The sequence below is a fragment of the Corvus moneduloides genome, chromosome 2, assembly GCF_009650955.1.
Source record: "Corvus moneduloides isolate bCorMon1 chromosome 2, bCorMon1.pri, whole genome shotgun sequence".
Classification (NCBI taxonomy): domain Eukaryota; kingdom Metazoa; phylum Chordata; class Aves; order Passeriformes; family Corvidae; genus Corvus; species Corvus moneduloides.
Window position 1 is genome coordinate 96123084 of NC_045477.1, and position 21942 is coordinate 96145025.

A 21942-nucleotide genomic window follows, 5' to 3' on the forward strand; every position below is an offset into this window, starting at 1 on the left:
AAGTCCAGACAGGCATTACCTTGGCTGATCCTTCGTCCAGAGAATCCTGAGTTGGCTTTGAGATTCAAAGATGAAGTTCATGTCTGCTGGTGCTGTGGATGCAGGGGCTTCCTTTACAAGCCAAGCCACTGCCTGCATTTTGTGAAGGCTGGGGACCGGGGCAAGCCCTTGCAGTGCCCTGGTGAGACACTGCCAAGCACAAGTTACTTGGTACCACTGGGAAGAGAGGGGGAAAGGAGTCATGTATATATTCCTGACTCCTGATGGGTGAAACAGTGAGTAGCAAAAGGAAGGTCGGCAGCGGCCAGCTGGCCCCGGGTTGGTGGCAGCAAGCCTGGGAGGGAGATCCCTGGGCTCCTGCCAGTGTGTTTGGGAGGAAAGCAGCTACCGATGGTGTTAGTCAGTGTGACTGCTGAGTGCTGTTCAAAGGGCTGGAGCGCTGTAACAAGGTCGGGTTGGGTGTTATCTCATTTCCTCTTTCACATAACCCCAGGGAAAAGGGAGAACATTAATGAAACCCTGGAGGTGAATGAAGCTTGATCCAGGCTGAAATGTGTAAAGAATTTCTCACAAGAGATTTGTCTTTTTAGTCCTTTTTTACCATTCCACAAGCATAACCTTCCTGGTTGCATGTTGTTTATTTTCCCTTGGCTGTCACTGTTCCTGTTTAATCCTTAAAGATAATAATATGCATTAGTAATGGTGAGGAAGAATGCTTTTCGTAACATTAATGTCATAGTGTGATACAATTTCTCTAATATTTTGGCTTAATACTATGCACTTTGTGCCAGCAGTAGTACTGGATGATTCAGAGACTGCTGTTAGGCCTATTAGGAATGCTTTTTCAGAGCTCGTGTAAGAGGCCCCAGAAGACATCCAGAAGATTGACCACAGTATTTGTATTTGAAAATGGTGGCAAAAATAGGCTGCTGGAGAATTAAAGCTCAGTCAGCCTAACTTTGAACCCTAGCAAGTCATGAGTGTAACTAACAGCCAGTGTATAAGCACTTAGTGAACAAACCAGCATTAAAAGAGCCACATGGATTTCCAAGAACAGGTTGTTTCAAAACAGCCAATTTTCCAGGTCTGGCAGATGAGCATGCCTTATAAACAGAAAGGAGAAAATAAATGAGGTGTATCTGCTGATAGTGTATCGCACAAAATTTCATAAGCAAACAAGAGAAAGAGGCTTTAGAATTAGAGTAACGATGATTGACTTTGTTGGAGCTCAAGCCTTGCAAATTCTCTTTTGTGTATCCACTTGTCCACTCTTGCCACTCTTGTTGTTGCAGACCATTCACATAAGGGCTGCTGATACCTTCTCCTGTTCCTTCATCATCCCCTTGCAAGGCATATTAGTTAGGACTCAGTGCTTGGTTTCAAGAGAAGCACGCTGCAGTTTGGAAATAACAGACTAAGTGAAATTGCCGGAAGGGAGGTGTGCAGCTGTGTGAAAAGAAGCATTTGGACAGGAATTCATGTTTTGACACAGAGCCACCAACAGGACCCCCCTAAACAGAACCTGTCTGACTGCACCTTGCAGGAATTCTCTCCTTTGCCACTTGCATTTAATAACTTGATTAGTGAGCTAGATGCTGCAGCTGAAAGTTGGCTTACAAAGTTTGTGGATGTCCTTGACTTGAAGAAACCTTTAGGGATACAGGAGATGAATTAAAAATGATCTTGGCACTCTGGAGAGAGGCTCCACAATCAAGAAGTTGAAATTTCATGAAGAGAAATGCAAAGAGTTGTGCTCACAAAAAAGAATTCAAATGTCTGTGGGCTGGGCCATTTGGAGGACTGTTAAAAAGGCTTATCATGTCTTATGATGTGCCTGCAGAGAGAAATTGATCTTATTTTGGAAACGCTGTGCATTAAATATAAAGAAAGGTTGACCTAGATTATTTTGAAGAGATGGTTGTATTCATTACTGAAAAAGCCTGAGAGCTGTTGTCCTGCCAGAGGAGGATAACAGAGAGGCCTTGTTAAAGCAACAAAGCACTTGAAGAAGATTGGATAGCACGCAGCAGCCAGTGGCTGGTGCGTGCTTCTTTACTGAAATCTAGCAACAGGGTTGTATCCATGGATGGCAAATCTGTTTTGATAGTATCTAAGTGTATCTGTAGTCTCTGTAAGTGAAATAGAAGGGTATGATAGCCCTACCCAGGAATTAAAATCACTTTTTTCTCCAAAGCAGCGTTTTCTCCTCCAGTGTGCTCTTGTGTCAGAAAGGACACAGGTACAGCGACGAAGGTAGTTGAAGTCAGAGATCCTGAAATAGGACTCATGCCCTGACATACCTTTGATGACTGTGTCAGTGTGGCATGAGAGGTGCCCATGGCTGTGCTGTCTGTGCAACAGAGCGCGTGTGCATCTCTCTGCACATCAGGATGCAGCTGCAAGGAACCATGCAGTTGTGCTGGGCATTATGTAGCCATCCTGTTTGTCTTCCCCTGTCATGGGCACTGCAGGGGAGGAGGCTGGGCAGAATGGTGGGGATGTTGTCCTCTTCATCTGTCCATGGGGGTCCTGGGGCTAGGATCTGGTCAGTTGTGGTTTTGGACTCTACAGATGAAATTACAGCAGGGACCAGGACCATCAGACTTAAAGTAGATGAACATCAATGTGTTTAGAATTTGCAAAGTAACCAGCAAGTAGTGTTTATTGGATTTGGAACGAATTCCATTGTTTAACTGCTAAACAAGAGAAATGCCACTTTTGCTTCTTAACAGCAGTACTCTTGTGGAAAGGTCAAGCCTTTCTCCTGTTACTCATAAGCATTTTAGAGGAGAGGAAGCTCCCAACATCAAATACGTCCTCTGATCAGCTGCTGCAACTCCAGTTCTGCAGCGCCAGGTGTGCCATCTGTTTGTGGCTGGCACTTGGGTCCCTGCAGTCTGCTCCTGCTCCAGTCAGCTCTGCCCCTGCTACTGGGCCCAGGAGAGGACACTTGGCAAGGAGAGCAGGCCTAGTGGTGGAGATGGTGTTTCCCATCACTTCCTAGCGAGGGGCCCTCAGCTGAGCAGTGTGGTTCATCCTAGGGCATTGCTCCAGGCCTGTCTCAGGTGTAGCAGTAGCACTTTTGAAAAAGTTGAGTTTAAATATTGCAGTGAGTCCAAGCAAAGACAAATGGGTGGCTGTCCTCTCGTCAGTTGAGAGCAGATTATTTTTATTGGTGCCATTTCATAGAATCGTAGAATTTGGGGTGGAAGGGACCTTTAGAAGCCGTCTAGTCCAATGTCCCTGCAATGAGCAGGGACATCTTCAATTCCGTCAGGTTGCTCAGAGCCCCCTCCAGTCTGACCTTGAATGTTTCTAGGGGTGGGGCATCTACCAACTCTATGGGCAACTTGTTCCAGCGTTTCACCACCGTCGTAGTGAAAAATTTCTTATTTGAACGGCTGCAGTTGTGACTTTTTACCTGAACTTGAGTCAGTCTGGCTTGGAGGTCCAGCTCTGATTTACGTTGATTTGCTGTTAGCATTTGGTGGCCTGGGGTCTGCTTTGAACGGCAGCTGTAATGACACTGACAGGAAGGACTGCAAAGGGAACCCCAGGGGCGTTTGGGGCTTTTTTTCCCGTTTTTTGAGCAGGCTTCGCCTTTTCAGCCTGGCGATGTGGGGCGGGTGGGGGGTCGGCGGGGACGGGGCTGCGGGCAGGGGAGCCCGGGACGGGGACTTGTGGAGAGGCGGCTGCTCGGGCCCGAGCGCGGCTCTCGGGCTCCGCCTGCCGGTGCAAGCGCGGCCGGGCCGGGCCGGGCCGGGCCAGGCCTCCCCACGGCGCGGGTCCGGGCACGGCCCGTGGGGTGGGGGCGGCGGCTGCAGCCGGGGGCTCCGTCCCCGGATGTCGGGCAGGGATACAAATACAGATATAAATACAGTTTTCACAAACATCCCCTCCGTTACAGTGCACCCGCGACCGCCGCCTGCGGCCCTCCGAGCTCCCCAGCCCGTGGGGTTACGCCTCGGCCGAGGGGATGTGTCTGCCGGGGGACGTGCCTTGTGCCAGTGCGCAGGATCAGGGGGTGTTTTGGGTTGCAAGGGAGCTTTAAGATCATCTAGTTCCATCTCCCTTGCCATGGGCAGAGATACCTTCCACTAGACAAGCTCGCTCAGAGCCCCATCCAACCTCGCCATGAATGCTTCCAGGGATGGGGTGTCCACATCTGATTGAGGATGACCACACTGAGGGTCAAAAAGCTCACTTCTGTTGAACTGGAGGGATACTTCCTGCATCTTCCTGCCTTGTGCTGTGTATGGTGCCCACTGGTCCTTTGCTCTACAGCAGCTGCATTCACTAACCCACCCCCCCAAACCCAGTCTTCTAGTTTGGTGGCTTGGAGAGGGCTCTTGAGAGAGGAAGACGTGGGCTAAAGCTCCTTGCAGCTGGGGTGAAGGTGAGGGAGGAAGGAGTGTATAGCAAAGGGGAAGGAAGAGTGTCAGAAGGAGAAAAAAGGAACTTGGTGCTGAGCTCCTAGGTCAGTTCAGCCATCTCTTGTATACACCCTCGGCAAACTGGAACAGCTGAGGCATGAGAATATATTTCCTTCTGCTTGTTTTGCCCCAGAGACGGTGATTTCAGGGGATGACGAGGCAGACAGCTGCAGGGTGTGACTGTCTGGCTTCTCTACCAGCTCTTGGCAATGCAGGAACCTCAAAGGTCTCTTTGCAGAGGGTTGCCCTTGTTGCCTGAAGCAGAGAGGACACTGCCTTGCCCAGAAGCTGCAGTATTGAGCATCCTGGAGCAGCTCTGGGGATTTGTCTCTACCTGTGTTCTGCAGTTCTAGTTCATGTTGGTCTGCTAGAGGAGCAAAGAAAAATACTCTGCATCTGTGGAAATGTGGATATGAACCAGTGGTTCCATTCTGTAGCTAACTTTTGCTTGTAGACAACTTTTTGGTCTAATTCCGTGCCTAGTGCAGGTCCAGCCCCGTCTCTGTTACCTTAGGAGCTTCATGATCACTGCAGAGCCACTTCTGCTGACCCCTTTCGCAGTAAACCCTGGTGCCAGGAGCAGCTAATGGGCTTGGCTGAACTGTGTGACTTTGTCTAGAGCTGTTTGTGTCACTCTGCCCTGCACTTCCCATAAGGCCTGATCTGGGCTACCACAGACCGCAACGATCTGTCAGTGCCTATAAGCATAGTCTCTCTGGGGCCAGTCTTGTTTTGCTCTCATTTGCCATAATTTTGTTCTCAAGTTTTCTTTTAGCACAGCTCTTTTGAAAAACAAGTTGGTGATAAAAGAGAGCCAACTATTGTGAGTGAACAAAACTGAAAAACATGGTTTAGCCAGACCAACTGGTTAATGAACTGCTCAAACATGCTTTGAAACGTTAATTGAAGAGTTAATGCTTGTTTCCCTAGTTCCCTTTTAACAGATGCTTATTCACATTAACCATGAAGTATTGCAGCTTTTACTGTTATCATGAATCAACAAACTGTCCTTGCCTTCCTATGGACGCGGAACTGCTGGCTTATGAGCAATACATTAAATAACATGAATTGCAGTAGTAACCAAGGCCTCTCATTTTGTACAACTGGTTTGTTGGGATTTTCTTCATCCTCAAGAACAAAATGCTCTTACCTCAAGGTTTGCCACATTATTTGGAGAGACAAAGCTGTAGTGCATTGTTTCGCCTGGGAGAGTAACTGTCTAGTGATAAGTTTAATGAAACTTTACTGCTGCTTTTGTACTTGAAGGGTCTTTGCAGGAAGAGATAAGAAGTTCAAATGAGGAAGCATTATGTGGCAGTATGGGAAACAGCAGCTTGGAAAGATAACTTACATTGTTAATTTGTCCGCAGAAACGGGTTAGTGATAATGTTAAGTGGCCTGAAGACAGAAATAGGAGCAAGAAACAGGATGTAGAGACATGATGAAGGAAAAGCAAAATGAGGCTCTGTTGCTATGGCATAGCATTATTTTGTGTATATGGTGAAAGCAGGTGGTAAGGAAACTTCCCTGCCTGACCATTCAGGACGGCGTACTGGCAGCCAGGGGACTGAAGCCTGAAGCTGTACTGCTGTACGAACAGAACTGGGACAAGTTCTGCCTGCAGCACGTCCTGCATGTCCCCCTGCAGAGATCAGGTTGTGGCCTCATTTCTTTGTCACTGATGGTGAGCAAGGTTTCAGGCTCTGCTTGTTACAGATCTATGTAGCAAGTGGTGGAAGAAACACTGCTGATTTTAAGGGTATTCCTGCTTTAACGATTGCCAGAGGCCTTTGAGGTGTGCCAGAGATTCAGATTGAATTAGGAAAACTGAATGTGAGTGTCTGTCCATACAAGAGAGACGCAGCTCAACTCTTGGTTGTCTGGGCAAGTTGACCATCCTAACCTGCTCTACGAGATGGTTATTTTTTGTCCCCAGTTAGTCCTTGTCCTCTGCTGAGGTTGTCAGAGATGGCAGTAGTCTTACAGTGTGTGACACTGTCTGCCTTCATCTCAGAAAAGAAGAAAATCAGAGGGTATTCCTATTTCTCAGCAGGTGGGAAGGTGGGGAGATGGGTTCTTCTCACTCCGCATGGCACTGAGAGAGATGCTTGTGATGGGTTGAAGTGGCCCTGCTTGACTCTATGCTGCTCATCAGTGATTCCAGGGGTTGCTCTTCCCCTACAGGGACCTGGAATGCTGTCCTGCTGTCCTCCAGATTTTGTACTTCTGTACCATGCACCGATGGTATAACTAAAGCTATAGCCTTTCCTATGAGGTGAAAGGTTGCTTCCTTCTCTGTCCTTGATGGTTTTGAAATGAAGAATTGGCACAATTTGTGGAGCTGAACCGTGAATTTTGATAGATTTATTCTCTTCTTTACAGCATCAAGTTTTTACAGGGTCGAAGAAGGAAGTGGTTTACTGAGTCACTTAAATTATTTTTTTTTTATTTTATCACAACTACCAGTAATAACCACAGGGAAAACATGCAAGCAGTGGGCATTTGATGTAAAGCTTTATATGGGAGAGGCTGCTCATTGTGAACGTGCTGCCAGCAAGGCTACAGGCTGACAGTAAGTGTCCGCTTGGTCACTGGGGCTGAGGGTCTGGCTGAGGCATCTGCTGGAGTGCACATTGTGCTGCTTTCTGAGCCAACAGCGTGGCTACAAATTGTATGGGCTTTCAGTCATTCACTGGGAAATTCTTGGGAGCGGGAGCTATGCTGGAAATGGTGATAGAGTTAGGAAGAGGACAAATAATAGTTTTACTTCCTGGGTTTTATTACTACTAACAGCAAGTGGCATGGTAACAGTGCTTTTAGCAGAGTCCTTTGTTATTCTGGAAATGAATGGATGTATTCTGGTATTCCCAGCAGATTTCTATCCTTTGCTCCCCGGGAGTGTTTTTAGGGACACTATTTTGTCCCCACCCAGAACAGAGGATTCGTGGTCAGTTTGAAGATACACCATTGCTGACGGGTTTTCTGCTGGCTGAGGAAGAGGACACTGTGACAGAATAATTGAACCCAAAACTGTAATTCCAGTGGAAGGAATAGATTGGTCTCACAGAAATTACTGAAATTGTATCGCTTCTGGTATGGTCGTGGGCAGAAGTCAGTGACTTTTCCAGCGAAGCAAAGCTTTTACGGTAGGGCAGCTGTGCATTTTCGGTTTAAGGCTTTTGCTCTAATTTAAGAATCTTAAGTAGGTTTTTCATGTGCTTTAAAATATTATGAAAAATCCATATGAGATCATATTTTTATGTTTTATGCTGAATCCCAAAGTAATTTTTACAGCATTAAGGGGAGGGGGGGATGGCTTTTCCATTTTACATCATCCTGAATGTCCAGGTTGAATTACTTTCATTTCTTTTGCACTGTGGATTTTTTTTTTCAGTAGGGATTTTTCTGCTTGGATATGAATTACAAGTTTTAATAATTTTGAAACCAAAATGTATGTACTTAAAAATTAAGATTTGTTTGAGTTGCTAAAAATTGCACCTCATCTGTGATTTTTAAGTGTTTTTACATGTATTCAGCTTCCTTTTTTGTAGACACCTGATCTACTTTCTATATTTTGCTTTAGAGAATATGTTCATTTTTATATACAATAAATCATCATACTACAGGTATGATGAGCTTTTAAAGGTGATAATCTCTAGGGACCCATCAGTTTCTACCTTTCTTGGAAATGCTGGTCAGAGTATAGAACAAGTTTTCAGTATGTCTGGCCTTCTGTGCTGTCTCAAGAGTTTCCTCTGTGCCCTCACTGCCTCCTCCCCTTTCCTCTGTAATGTATTTTCCCTGTCTTGGCTTTTTGGGCAGTAGAGGCTGTGTGAGGTGTCTGTACGGTGTGTTTATAGGTGTAGAGTCAGGATCATTGCTTCTTCTGGGCTGCTAAATTGACCATCCCTCACCATACAACCAGCAGCATTCAAAGGCTCTGGTGCCCTCTTGGGAGCTCAGGGTTGGATTGTCCTAAAACACCAGCCCTTGGAGCTGTAAAGTAGTGGCACCTACTGCTTTCATGGTTGTATTTGTTTGTGTGCCAAGAGGTGGTGGTGCCTTCAAGCCATGTGCATGTTGTCAGGGTTACCAGCACCTGCTCCAGCCTTCTCAAGGGGAGTGTACTGTCTTCTCTCCTTGGCATTTCATTTCAGTGTAAGGACACAAAACCTTTATGAGAAGCTTTTCTTTCTCTACTTGTAATGTAGCGTTAGTCATTTGAAAAGTATTTGTAAGATGGAAAGCAAAGGGTCCAGGAGTCAACAGAGAAAGCAGTTTGTAGGCTGCTGAAGTTCTGTTTGCATTTATTTAACCCTGATGAGTGATGTTTGGAGAAAAACTAAGATTTCCTAATAGTCCCGTTTCTTCACTGAAAGGTCACATTCAGTCCAGGACTTGTTTTGAGATGTTCCACAAGCTCTCCACCCAAACCAGGTCTCAGCAATTGCCCATATGAAATGTCTCTGCACCCCTGGAAGGGCTTGCTGACTTTTGGGACACAAACCTGACTGCCAGAACAGGTAATTCCTTAGGGCATCTGGGGCAGCAGCTCTCTGGGCAGTTTCCTTCATTTGCTACCTGTTTTCTAGTTCTGCTTCTGTCTATTTTTTTTTTCTTTAAATTTTTTTTTTTAACTTAGTGATTTCTTCAGTCTTTTGTAACATCTGCTGCGGAACTTCTAGCCACCCAATAAGACAGCTGGCACCTGGGGCTTTTTACTCTTATTTCTAGAGGCAGTTTTTCCCCATCATAGTAGAATAAAGTAAACCCTCTGGACATACCTACAGTTGTAGAGTGCAAGTAGAAAACAACTTTTTTAAAGATAAGACTTTTCATCTTAGGATCTTCATGCATCATAACCAAGGTGCTTAAACATAAAAGGTGTATTTCTGACCTGCTTTGAAAATCTCTGTTGGGAAGAGGCTTTTAATTCCAAGACAGTAAAAATTATTCTGAAGGGTAGGTCCTGGATCTAGAAACGCAGGTTGGGAATTGCTTGTGGTTTTTTTTCCACATGCTCTAGGCTATGAAAATTAATCTAAACTGTGATTTTATTGGCTTTAAATTCTCCCTCTCCTCATCATTTTGGTGTGGGTTTTATTTTTTTCCCTTTGTTTTTTAAGATGTTACCCCATCATATACAGGGTCTATATGAGTAATTGTACCCATATTAAAGCATCAACTGTTTGCCAGCTTGTTTGTCACTCTTTTTTTTAAGAGACTTACTTACAAATGGCAGGACAAAACTGATTCATGCTGTGTCACACTTTCTTCTTTGCACACCTACTCATGTATGGATCATCTGCTGATTAACAGCATAAATTTCTGGCTATAATGCTAATCTGCATCTTCACCCGCTGGTCTGTCATTCATCTCTGCTCTCAGCTTGGCCCCGGTCTGAATTACTAAAGTATGTGTGGGTTAATCCGTACCTCCCTCTGGCTGTAGAAGGAAATACTGGCACGAGAAACAAGGCAGTGTTTTACCAGTAGAGGGAAGTATTGTAAAGCTCAGCCGAAGTAGGTTTCTGCTTCTTTCTGTTTCTTTCTGGAGAAAAGTGTGCTTTTTGCAGGTTTTTTTTTCTGCTGAATTTAGGAATTCATGGAGCAGCACGTGCGGAGAGCTTGGAGAAGGAAAGCAAAATACCTTGCTCCATGTTCAGGCAGACAGAAGATTTTCCCATGGTTGCTTTTATAATTTTTTGTTATTATTGGAATAGTATATTTGGAATGAGAGCAGGGATCTCTGCCATGCTTCACTGAAACCTTGTGGGGCACCAGCCGTGGATGTGGACATGCCTTTGGTGCTGCCAGAATGAGAAAGGACCCCCGTGTTCACCACAGTAGCCCTGCCTTCCCTTTGCACACTCAATTCCCAGAGGATTTCAGTGGGTTGAGTGCATCACTGCTCTGAAGAGTGTTGAGCACACCATAGAACCATAGAATGGTTTGGGTTGGAAGGGACCTTAAAGATCATCTAGTTCCAACCCCCCCACCGCCCCCACACCATGGGCCAGGACACCTTGCACTGGACCTGGTTGCAACCATCATGTAGATTTTTACTTTACCTTGTGTGGCAGGGACAGGCATTAGTAGATGAGGTTTAACAAAAACTAGTAACTACTGTTAAATTGCAATAAACCCACTTGGTCAGCTGGAGCACGGACATAAAGCCAAAGCTCTGCTTTGTAGTGTGGACATAGATCAAGGGCCTCAGTACTTAGCCTAATCCGCAGATTAAGTTTGCGTGCTTCAGGACTGATTGATCACTGAGTGGAACACAGTAAGAAGCATCAAAAGGATGTTGGAGTGACATTAGACAAGGAAGGAAATGCAATTAATTATTTAACTCCTTGAATCAACAGTTTAGGCTCCTGTGAAGCTTTGAAATTTGTTTCAAGGTGTCTGTCCTTAGTATTTGTGCTTGGTATTCTCTCTGTGCATTTCATTTTATCACTGCCTGCCCCAGCAGGGACCCACAGTGTGGTACACTATTCCTTGACACCCAAACCCATCTGTGGGGACTCATTCTGGAGCTCCAGAGAGGCGTGAAGCTTTGTTGGCATCGGCACATCATTTGGGTGCTTTAGGGATTCTTGCAAAACTGCAGGAAGGTTATTGCTACCTTCCTTTATTTTCTGTGAGTCCTTTGCTGATGTATAAGCCTTTTCCTTCATCTTAAAGTGAGTCCAAATCTTGTGAGAAATAGTAGAAAACAGTCACTCTTGTACACATTCCTCTGGAAACTGATTCCAGTGATAAGCTGGGTGAGCGATGAGGGGATGGAGGAATGTGCTCCCCTTTTAACATGCAGCCACCTTGTAACTGTGAGCACACCATGGGCATTCCTATAGTGTTCTTAGAACACTCTTCTGATTATTGCTTTGACTGAGTGTGCTGATGTGAAAACAGTTTTTTTCTATTAATTTGAAAATCTTCAAGTAAATTTAAATGAAGATTGGTAGTTTTTTCAAAGTTTGAAAAAAAACAAAAAAACAAGAACATGCCACTAGAGTGAATAAAAGGTGACACACACCAATACAGGTTTTTTCTGTGTGGAATGAGAGACCTAAAACTTCATCTTTTCTGGTTTCTATAGTTAGTGTATATTCCCTGTAAATACAGGCTCATGAAGGAATGTCCTGAATTTGAAGCACTTGGCATTTATTGTTATTCCTAAATTCAATAACATGTTTTCCAGCATCGTGAATTGCTGTTCACATCCCTTTGAATGTAGTATAAAGTAGCAAGACATAACCTATCTATCTTAAAAGATTTTTGAATTGGAAAATTCTGCTGAATACCTAGAGTCAGCAGAACAGTAGTACTTTCACAGAAATTTAAGAGGGAGCACTGGAGGCTTGGAATATCAAGATAAATGCTCTGTAGAACTGCAGTGAAAACTCAACCATGAGCATAATTAAAAGTTATTTACTGCTTGTGATGAATGAAAGACTGCATACTTTCTGTCTGGTTCCACCTTTTGCTGGTTAGACATGGGGGAATATTTTCCTCTACTGAAAGACCACCATGGTTATCCATCACATTGCAGTAGCAGTGTTGGCTTTCTCTGGGGGCAGGAGGAAGGTCAGTTGCATGAGGGAAGAGTCACACACTGGAAAATGAAGAGTAAGCCTTCAAAGTACAGGACATACAAGAAGGCTGTGCATTACTGGTAGTGAGAAAAGTTGTGGTAACTTGGCTGGTCCTCAAAAATTCTGATGGAATGTGAAAGGTCCAAGTGGCCCCATCCCACATGAGAAGAATGTAATCTCTCAGAAAAGGAATTATAAACAGCAGATAGGGGCTGGAAGGTAAAAAGGGGTGTGGGGAGCAGGAGGCACTCGCTGGGGAAGCTCTTGCAGAGCCAGGTCTATCCGAGTTGCTTTGTGGAAGCATTTAAGCGAGTTATTGGAGAAATAACGTTTGTGTTCTGCAACATCTGTGCAAAAAACACCCTTATAACTTGTATTTGATACTCAGAACTTAAGATTTGACTGTTTGGGTAAATTCATATTTGAAACCGCATCCCTCGTGAGGATTCATGGGCAATCCCACAGGGCAGAAAAGGAGTGCAGTTTGCATTTCTTCTTGTAGAAAACTTTTAGCTTGTTCTGAAGTCCTCCAAGAAAGTGTTTTCTATATCAGTGTAGACCCCTGTTGAAGTTTGCTGAAGAGGCCTGTGAGATGGAGCTATGGAGCTGAGTCCCTGGTCTTACTTTAAAAACCTAACCATCTTGCCCTCCTTTATATTTAGGTGGATTTGATCTGTATAACAACACGTTTTTGTGTCTGGACTTGCTGTATTCCTTCAATTTGCATGCTTTGTCTGGTAGTGTTAATTTTAAATTTTCATAATACTGGTTTGGTGGAGCTCTGGTTTCCAAGGACATTTGAGTAAAAGTTGTTGCCCAAGCACAGCAGCTGCTCATGCAGATAAATAGAAGTTTAATGAAGTGATGTGTTTCACACTAACGCAACGTGCAGCAAAGTGGGTGAAGAGTTGTCCTTTTATTTTTTATTGGCTTGTGTCATGTTTAACACAAAAGTATTCAGTATATGCTGGACAGATGGCTACTGTAGTGAATAAGAATCTGTGAACAAATTTGTAGGTAGAAGCTCAATTTCAATAGTTTACAAAGAGCTTTTTCACAAAAAAAAATTTACTCATCACTTTTTAGATTATTATCTAAAATTGATCATTTGGACAAAGATAAATCATTCATACACAGATATTTAAAGCAGAGTATAAACCATTGGTAATGTATAAAAGCTGCTGTGCCATGAACATCTGTCATCAGCTGTTCTGAACCTCCACTCGTAACAGCATTAACTTTTCATTGGATCGCTGATTGACTAACTGCAGGGAATTGGCATTCAATTATGTTTAAGCTTATCCTCCTCTGTACTGAGAAACAATTTTAAATACTTCATTTGAAATGGGAATGCAGCGTGTTTAGGCAAATACTGTGATTGTTCTTGCTTTTATTTTCTGAGGACAGGAGCTCAGTTGTGTGTAGCTTTTGTTGACAGTTCAGTGTGCGCAACCCGCTAACATCTTATAAATCACTTTGAATTTTTGCAACTATTATCTATTTATGTGATTGTTACGTTATGTGTTTGCTTTTCCAAAACAATTTTGTTATTTTTCCATTGCGTGATGTTTAATATTATGTGCTGATGACATTCCAGGCTGAAGCACATTGATAGTATTATATAAAATTACTGTGTTTGTGTTCAGTCTGGTAACCTCAACAAAATTGGTGTCGTATGATATACCCAGTATCACCTATGTTACACTTTTTTCCTTTAGAGAAATTAAAAAATACTCTTACATATATTCTGCAACAAAATAAACACTTTAATACTGAAATCTGTAATTCATACCACATAGAACTTGTTTCCTATTATAGTCAAAACAGTCCTTGCTAATTGTTAGGTTTCTTGGCTTTTATTAAATGCAAGTTCATTTAAAAAACACACCTTCCCCACTCACCACGTAGAAGTAAAAATCTCTGAAGTTTTTGTTTATATGTGTCAAGAATAATGTCAAAGAAATTGTAAACATTTTTCAAGAAGTGGTAAGCTTTTTTGAAGCCTCCTGAAATGAAGTGTTTTATTTAGTACTAAAGATTTACTAAGAGAGATGAGATGCAGTGCTTGCAAAATTCCCTGCTAACCACCTTCCTGCCTTGCAGGAAACTTCAAGCACTTCCATTCCTGTTTTACAATTAGACAGGACACTCCATCACTACAAACTGTGACAAACTGGTATAGTGGTTGTGTTTTGATAGCTGAGAGTAGGAAGAAAATTACATTGTGGTTTTCTTCTGATTTTCAAGGTAGAAGAAGAAAAATGCACAGTGCTGTTGCATTTCCAAAAGAGTATTTTCATGCTAGTTACTGAAGTTACTTTGCGGCACGCTTTGCTGCATTAACCTCCCTATCACAGCTTGCCAACGTGCTTGAGTAACTGAAGTTTCGTAGCTCTAATGACTTTCCTTTTGTCGTAAATTATAACAGGAAAGAGTAAACAGCTCATTGCAGTCCTGGAGATGTGTAGCTTCTTGCGGAGGCGCTGGGAGAGCCGCCTCCTTTGCCCAGCACAGGGCAGGGTCGTGCCTGTCGGGGCGGTGAGAGTTTGAGGAAAGCTGGAGGGAAGGGGGTGAGCTTGTCGCACACATCCCATAGGTGTGATCAAGTGATAAAGGAAATGTGGTGCCCTTTGGGAGGGTGTGTACCTATGAGAAACAGGAAGCAGCTCGGCGGGTGCCTGCCCTGCCTGCCCTCCTGCCTGCAGAGATTGGTGGCTCCGGCGGGCGCAGGTGTGCCGACACACCGCCCAGCCGCTGCTCTCCAGACATCTTGGCAGGCGCGCTCCTCGGCACCCACAGCTGGGAGAGGCGGGGGAAAGAAACCCAGCCCTAAGCCAAAACATCCCCCTCACCTTTAAAAAAAAAAACCAGCCCTCCTCCAGGTAGGGGAATATGACGGCCTTGCAGCTGAAAGAGTTGTCACATTCGGGTCTGTACAGGAGGAGACGCGATCGTCCTGACAGTGTCCTGCCCGGGTCACAGGAAGAGAACCTGAGGTGAGTGCAAATGGATGGTACTGCCAGGGCACCGAGCCCTTCTCTGCTGCCTGCTTGCTTCGGTGGTTTTAACAAACAAAATGCAACCACAGCTCTGGAAAGTCACTGCAAAACACATGCATTGAGAAGCAGCCCCAAAACACGATGGAAGAACCCCTGGAGGAGGAATACAGGAGCCATACGGCGACCTTGTGCATTCTGGCGACGTTGTGACAGCCTTCCCTGACTTTGGGAAGGGCAAATGTTAGCTGGCATTTACTTCTGGATCCCTTCTGATGGCCAGCACTTGCAAGTAAATAAACGTTTTGGAGCCTGACAACTTTGCTCCATCTGCTTTGAAGCAAGTTCTGGGTCACCCAGATTCTGTGGGTTGTGCTGCCTCTTGAGGGTCTTGGCACAGTCCCTGTGCCAGGCTGGTGGTGTGGAGATGGGGTGGCTGCTGGGCTCTGTGTTTTTTTGTGGGGGGGTTCTTTGATTCGGAAAGGGCTTTAGACAGAAGAATGCAGCAGGGCCGCTAAGCCTGACCTTACTCAGCAAGAGTGACCAAAAATCAAAAAGCCACTTAATGTCTGGGGTTATCTTCCTGATGTTAATGAACCTTTTGAAAAAAATTAACAATGAATTTGCAGAAAGCCTCTGTTCAGAGCATGAAGATTAAAGATTTGTTTCTAACTTGATTAAGTGCAGAGACCCTCCCCAAAAAAAGTAAAAATGCAAAGGTGTTTTTCTAAGTGTGCTCAGTGTGAAAGCAATCTGTTCCCACTTCAAGCTCCTCAGAATAGGAACCTTATGTATCTGCTAACAAAAGCCTCAGTGGAGAGGAAGTACTTCCTATCTGCTAATGCCTGTCTCATTGTATTTTTAGATTATTTTTCCTTGGTAGTGGTTGTGCATCAGGTTGGAGTGCTGTGTAATTTGAAACGTTTTTGTTACTGTGTTTTCGTCAACTGTGTTAGTGATTTCAGAAGAATGGTCGTTCAGATCTGGGGGATTCACTCTTTTGTTGTAACTAAGGACCTTAATTGTGGCAAAATGTATGATTGTAACCTACAGAGATTATTTGCCATAAGATGTCAGAAATAGCATATCACTTCCATGAATGTATTAACTTGCAGGTCTGGTATGTGTGCTTGGTATCTCTTTGTAGTGTTAATTCTGAATTGATTTCTGAGATGGATTTCTAGTAGCATTTGCAGTATATATGTTATATTTGTATGACTGCAGTTGGAAGAATAACCAGACTTAGTAGATTAAAAGATGCACAGAGATTACTGACATTTTTAAATTTAGTTTCTTTTGTACAAAACTAGCAATGAGGAAAGAGAGATCTATTTGGGGTAGAGAAAGCCGCTTTTTGAAGCATATACATAAAAATGAGCACTAGCTCTGTATGGTTGTGTTGCTGTTATTACTATGTATATCCAAGATGGGAATGAGACCATTTGGGGGCTGGATAGGGGGAAGGGGTGTGTTTACTGCACCAGTAGAAGTCTGGGTGTTTTGATCACCTGAGTCTCTTCCAGTTAGAGATGAGAAATACATGAAACAGGGATTGGTCTTGAGAAATAAAATCCAAATTGGAGGAAATACCGAATCAGGGTACTTGTGAATCAGCTTAGGGCAGAGTGCTGGAAATACAAGAAGGTGAATAGAGCATGGTCAGATGATGCTTTTAGAGCAGGAGACAACCCATACCTTCAACTAGAGGTTATCTTATGTTTGCTAATCACTTAAGCTGGTTCTTATTCAAACTAAACCTTGCTCCTTCCTAACCCATATTGTGATATTTCAGTGTGTTGCAAGGCAGGCTTTTTTTTTTACTGCATTCTCCATGACAAAAGACTATGGCATTATAAATACAGAATTGTGACATATCAAGAGGGCAAAGAACAATTGAGAACAAAGAGGAAAAGCTCATTAGTTTTCTAAAAATGGAAAGCTCTAGTTTTTGCCATATGTTCTCCCAGTGCCACTTAGATGCCTGTCCTTAGCAAATACTTTCAGAGTATCTAGAGTCCACAAGAAAGACAAGAGGTTTCTTTTATGTCTGCTAAATATATCTTGCCACCCATGGCTTTGCAATGCCCTCTCATAGTATCTCTCTCCAGTTCTTTGTTCTAGTACCTTTGTATTTTGTTTTACATACATATTAATCCAGATGTGTTAAATAATATCAGCCCTCTAGCAACAGTTCACTGAAACCTGCTTTCTCAGTTCCAACAGTGTTCTTTTAATCCTGGGCCAAAATGTACTCAAGATGCCAGTGTCCCCAGGTCACCCATTGAGAACTTCTGTATTAAAAACCTTTTATTTCAGCTGCTGGGTCCAGCCATCACAGCAGGAGCCAGATGTGCTTGGTAGGACAGGGACCTGTGTACCTGCAAATTGTGGCTGAGACATAGCCAAGTGTTGGCATTACAAAGCCGCTCAGCAGGGCTTGGTGCCAAAATTCTGCCTTTGCTCTTTCCTGGGAATGTCAGTGTCATTTGTACTTAAAACGTGTGAGATTACTAATAATTAGGGCACTGTGAAACAATGTACTGAAACTCCTAAATGTGCACCAGAACATATGTTTGTCATGTAATGTGTCACATATGTTTAATTTGTCCTGACACCACAGCATATTGATGGGGATGGAAAATTTGGCTTCTCTTTCTGTCTCACTCCACGCATCACTTAACAAACCTCATAGGTTTTCTGGCAGCCTTTTAATCTGCTGCTAGAGCAGATTAAAACTGGTGCTTTTACTGACTTCTTAGGGAGCTGCAGCCTGTCTGTGCCATGTAAAAGGTGGTCTGGATAGTTCATCCTTTACTTGAACTTGCACAGTACAAAAATGTGTTTGGTTTAGACCTCCACTGAAGTAGGGGTGCTGAATGCAGACCACTCTTTGCCTGTTTGAGCAGACTCACCAGCTCATAAGCCTTAATTATACAGCATGCTCCCTGGGTGCAGAGTTCAAAATGCAAGAGGATGCCAGGCACTTCATTGTGTGCAACAGATGTGGCAGTCATTGAACTAAATGCAACCTGAGAAATCTGCTTTTCAGAACAGACTGTTCTAAAGACCTGTTCTTTTCCAGCTATATTGATTTAGTGGGAAAAAAATGACATCTCCTGTAGGTCTGGTCTTGCTTTGTCTTTAGAAATGGCATGTAAAAAATTCTGACTGTATGCTGAGCTATTCTTTCTTGCTTTTCTCAGAAAACGGGATGCAAAGGAAATTGTACACATATATTTATGATTAATCATTAGGAGTCACTTAGCAGTAGCAGTATGCCAGCTATTTTTGCTCTTTCCCCTTCTCATCCCATGGGTTTTTTAGAAATAGAATGATTCCTCTAAAAAAATTAGTGGTATTAATTTTCAGAGCTCAGTACAAGGTACTGGCAAAAGCAGAGGCAATTATCTTTGGGGGTTTTTTGACAATTACACTTAAAAGTGAATTTAATCACTGTTAGGTACTATCTGTAACTCTCTTTTCTAAGTTCATATGCATTCAAATGCCATTAAAAATGTAAACAATTTTTGAAGAGGTTAGTCTCAAGTTTTTACCAAACAGTAAATTTCAGCATTTACAATAAATAATCATTGATGAGCTTCCATCAGTGGCTGTCAGTCACACGTAATTCACTGCTCTGCTCTCCTGTGCAGAAAGCACTGTAGATGTTTTCCATATTAATAGTTTTAGAGTATCTGCATTCCCTTTGCTCTCTGCTGCTGAAGCTGAGGGGTACATGTGTTTGAGTAGGTGCAGGCAGTCTTCTGCTGGATCTGTTCAGGCTCCTGCCTGCCTCTGCACATTGACTCCAGGCTGGAAGGCATGTGGATGTGCCCCAGAATTTCATGCACAAAGACTTCCTTGCAGATGAAACAGGAGGCATAAGCACATGGTTACATCCCACTGAGCCTTAGGGGGATAGGCTCTGCACAGCAAGGCTTGTAGGCGAGTGTAAAAAGAAACAAATGAATAAAATTCCCGCCATTGGCAACACAGTAGGGCTGAGTGTCTCCCTTTCTTTATGAAATGCAGCATTTGGGAGGTGTGAAAGGTCACAAATCTCCTTAATCTGCCATCAAAAGCACATGTGTAGCTGCCAGACAAGATGTACAGCTGTTTCCAGCTGCACATCAGCCCTGAAGATCTGCTCTTCCTAGGAAGAAGGAATGAAAATGCTGTTCAGGGACTGTCTGGGAAACCAGGCACCTGTTGAGCCTTCAGATGCTTTAGGGTACTGAGAGCAGGTTAAGGAGAAAATAAAAGATCTGTCTGCACCTGGAAGCTTACTTAAATTTGATTTCTCTTGGTAATATTTCTTTATAGCATCACCAATGTTAACATTTATATGGCTGCTTTCTGTGAGAGTTGTTTAACTTGCTCACCGTGCCAGTGTCAGCAGATGAAGCAGTAATTGTTCCATACATTGGTTAAAAAAGCAATTAATTTATTAAAGCAGGAAAAACTTTCAAAGAAGTGCTAAGACACAAAACAATTTTGCTTCTTCGTTTGCTCTGGTTAATAACTCTGCTAGAATAGTGGAGAGCTGGGTGCTACAAATACTCATTTGAATCAGGTGCTTGGGAGCTTTGGACTAAGAAACACTTTGGTTTGCTAGCTGTTCTAATTGAAGAAGGGATTTGTCCATGTAAATGTAACACTGAATTGGTACCATTAATTAGAGTAACTTACAGCCAGCAAAAATATGCTTCATGGTTAGATTTTAATATTGGGATACTTAGAATTTGCATTGAGCCTTAGTTTGAGGTATCCAAATGACTAGAGGCTTTACTGTTCATTTGTGCTGTACTTTTCATTGCTCTAGGGGTTAAAATAACTCCTGAGGAACACACCCTTTTTTGCTTGCCTTCTCTCTCACCCCTTGTCTCCTACATTGCACAACAACTAAGCAATTTTGTTTGACTTGCTCACCTGGACTGTCACCTCCTGTGACTCCAAATGACCGGAGATAGCTGCTTGTGTAACATCAGCCTGAGTAGTAACTACTTTTCCTCTTAAATCTATGATTTTAGTAAACATGTAAGCTTCGATGATTAATAGCAATTAAGATTTTCACTGCTCTTATTTACAGGATTAGCTGACTAAAGGTAAATTGTGCATTTCTTTTCTTTTGCTGTTGTTTTCGTGTGTCCTGATGACACCTAATCAGAGGTGTTCTCTAAAGACAATGTACTGCGATTGCTTATTATTCTTCATTATAATTAAGCTGTCCTTTGAATGCAGTCTGTCACGCTGAAGTGAATTTACACACAGAAGAGAAAAACTAAATTATGCCAATATTATCACTTAATAAAAATTACCAACTTGCAGGCATCTGGAAGAAAAGTTTGAAGGTTGTAAGTTTGGATTCCCTTTCTTTATATTTTTTGTTTTCCTGAGATCTCTGAGCTGTTCCAGGAAACGCGAAGCTGACTGACACAGTGTCCTCGAGAGGACCATGAGCCTTTTACGTGATGCTCTCCAGGCATGGGAACAGCTCTAGCTTGCCAAGTATGCTGCTTCTGAGGATGGCCAAAGGCTGATGCCTGTGGAGGGAGGTAGAAGGAAAGAGTGGGCCTTTTATGGGATTGCCCTTGGTAGTAATCCCAGCTTGCCACCAGCTGTGGCTCAGGGACTTCCTACAGAGTTTGTGGCATTCAGTGTTTTTTCCTTCAATTAACTCCTCTGGTTTTGCCTTCACCCAGCAATCTCAGGGCATTTGCCAAATCACTCAATGCTCTGAGTTTTCATGTGTAGTACCTGATGCTGTAGTACACATAGTTGTGTGTTATTTTTTTCCTTGCTTGATTTGTCATAGCAGCTTTAGGCTGCCATTGTTCAGTTTTCATCTTTGTATCTGCCAGCTTTGTAGAAATTCTCATTTTAGGTAGTTCCTGGTAGCATTCTGAAATGATGGCTTCATATATAATCTTCTGTGAGCAGTGCTTTTTGATGATACTGCTCAATTTTGCCAGCAGATTGTAAGTCATCCTGTGATGTGTCTTTATAGATGAACCTTTCTGATCTTTTTGGAGCCTTTTGTCCAACAAGAGAAATTTGGGTTCTGACTTTTATGACATATTTCCTTGCAGCCTTTCTGCTGTTTCTGGCTGCCCTAATGGCTGTGATAGAGCTAGAAGAAAATGAATTAAAAACTTTTTACTATTAGCCTCAAAGGAAGCTACATACTGGCAGACACATAGCAATACCTGGCATCATTTCTCAGCTGTCCTTTTTAAAATGAAAGATTCAAAACATTCAAGCTGTTCCAGCAAGGAATGAGTGGACAAAGGTAGAGCAAATGTGAAATGATGTTTGACTTTTCTAGCATGTTAAATCCATGCATGCCACACTCTTCATAGATCATAAAGTTCTTGATCCCGAGGTGAGTCTACCTTTTGAACTCTGTTTCTATGCAACTGTTGGTCTCCCACTCAGAGTCATGACTCAAAACTGCCATGGCTGGTCCCCTTTTTCCAATACAGGAAGTTTGCATTGAAAGCTATTTGTCCTGCTCAATATTTGGCTTTTCAGTTTTTGTTTCGTACATTTCATCTCACTGACTTCAGAAACTGAAGTGAAGCATACCCTGTATTTCTGATACATTGCAAAGCTGGTCCCAATATATATACTTTTCTAAAGGACATTGTAGCAATGCAGCTTCAGAATAGCATAACTCCATGAGCTACCAAGTTGCAGGTCATGCATTTTGTCTGACGTGTACAAGTAATTGCTTAGTTTTAAACTAAGATGCTTTCTAAAATGCTTTCTAAAGCAACTCCTCAGATTACACCCACTTCTCCATGGTATGTAGCAAAGCAGAAGGAGTCTTGGCAGGGCTCGAACGCCTCTGATTGAAAGGACAAACCCCTGTCATCCTCCCTCTTTCCTTTGATTCTGTTCTGTCAAGCAAAAAAAG

General features: G+C 43.1%; 1 protein-coding gene across 4 annotated transcripts in view; it reads left to right on the plus strand.

Annotated features, from left to right (window-relative positions):
• The window catches only part of LIMS1 (LIM zinc finger domain containing 1), a 67431-nt gene that overhangs the window by 19438 nt on the left and 26051 nt on the right, over positions 1-21942 (plus strand). The window contains exon 1 of one of the 4 annotated variants that reach the window (XM_032100449.1): positions 14779-15026. The exons of 2 other annotated variants lie outside the window; for them this stretch is intronic. In XM_032100449.1, coding sequence (XP_031956340.1) covers positions 14923-15026 — 104 coding nt within the window. In that variant the 5' untranslated portion in view covers positions 14779-14922. Of the gene's footprint in view, positions 1-14778; positions 15027-21942 lie in introns of those variants that run through there. One more of the 4 variants, XM_032100450.1, reaches the window with a different exon arrangement.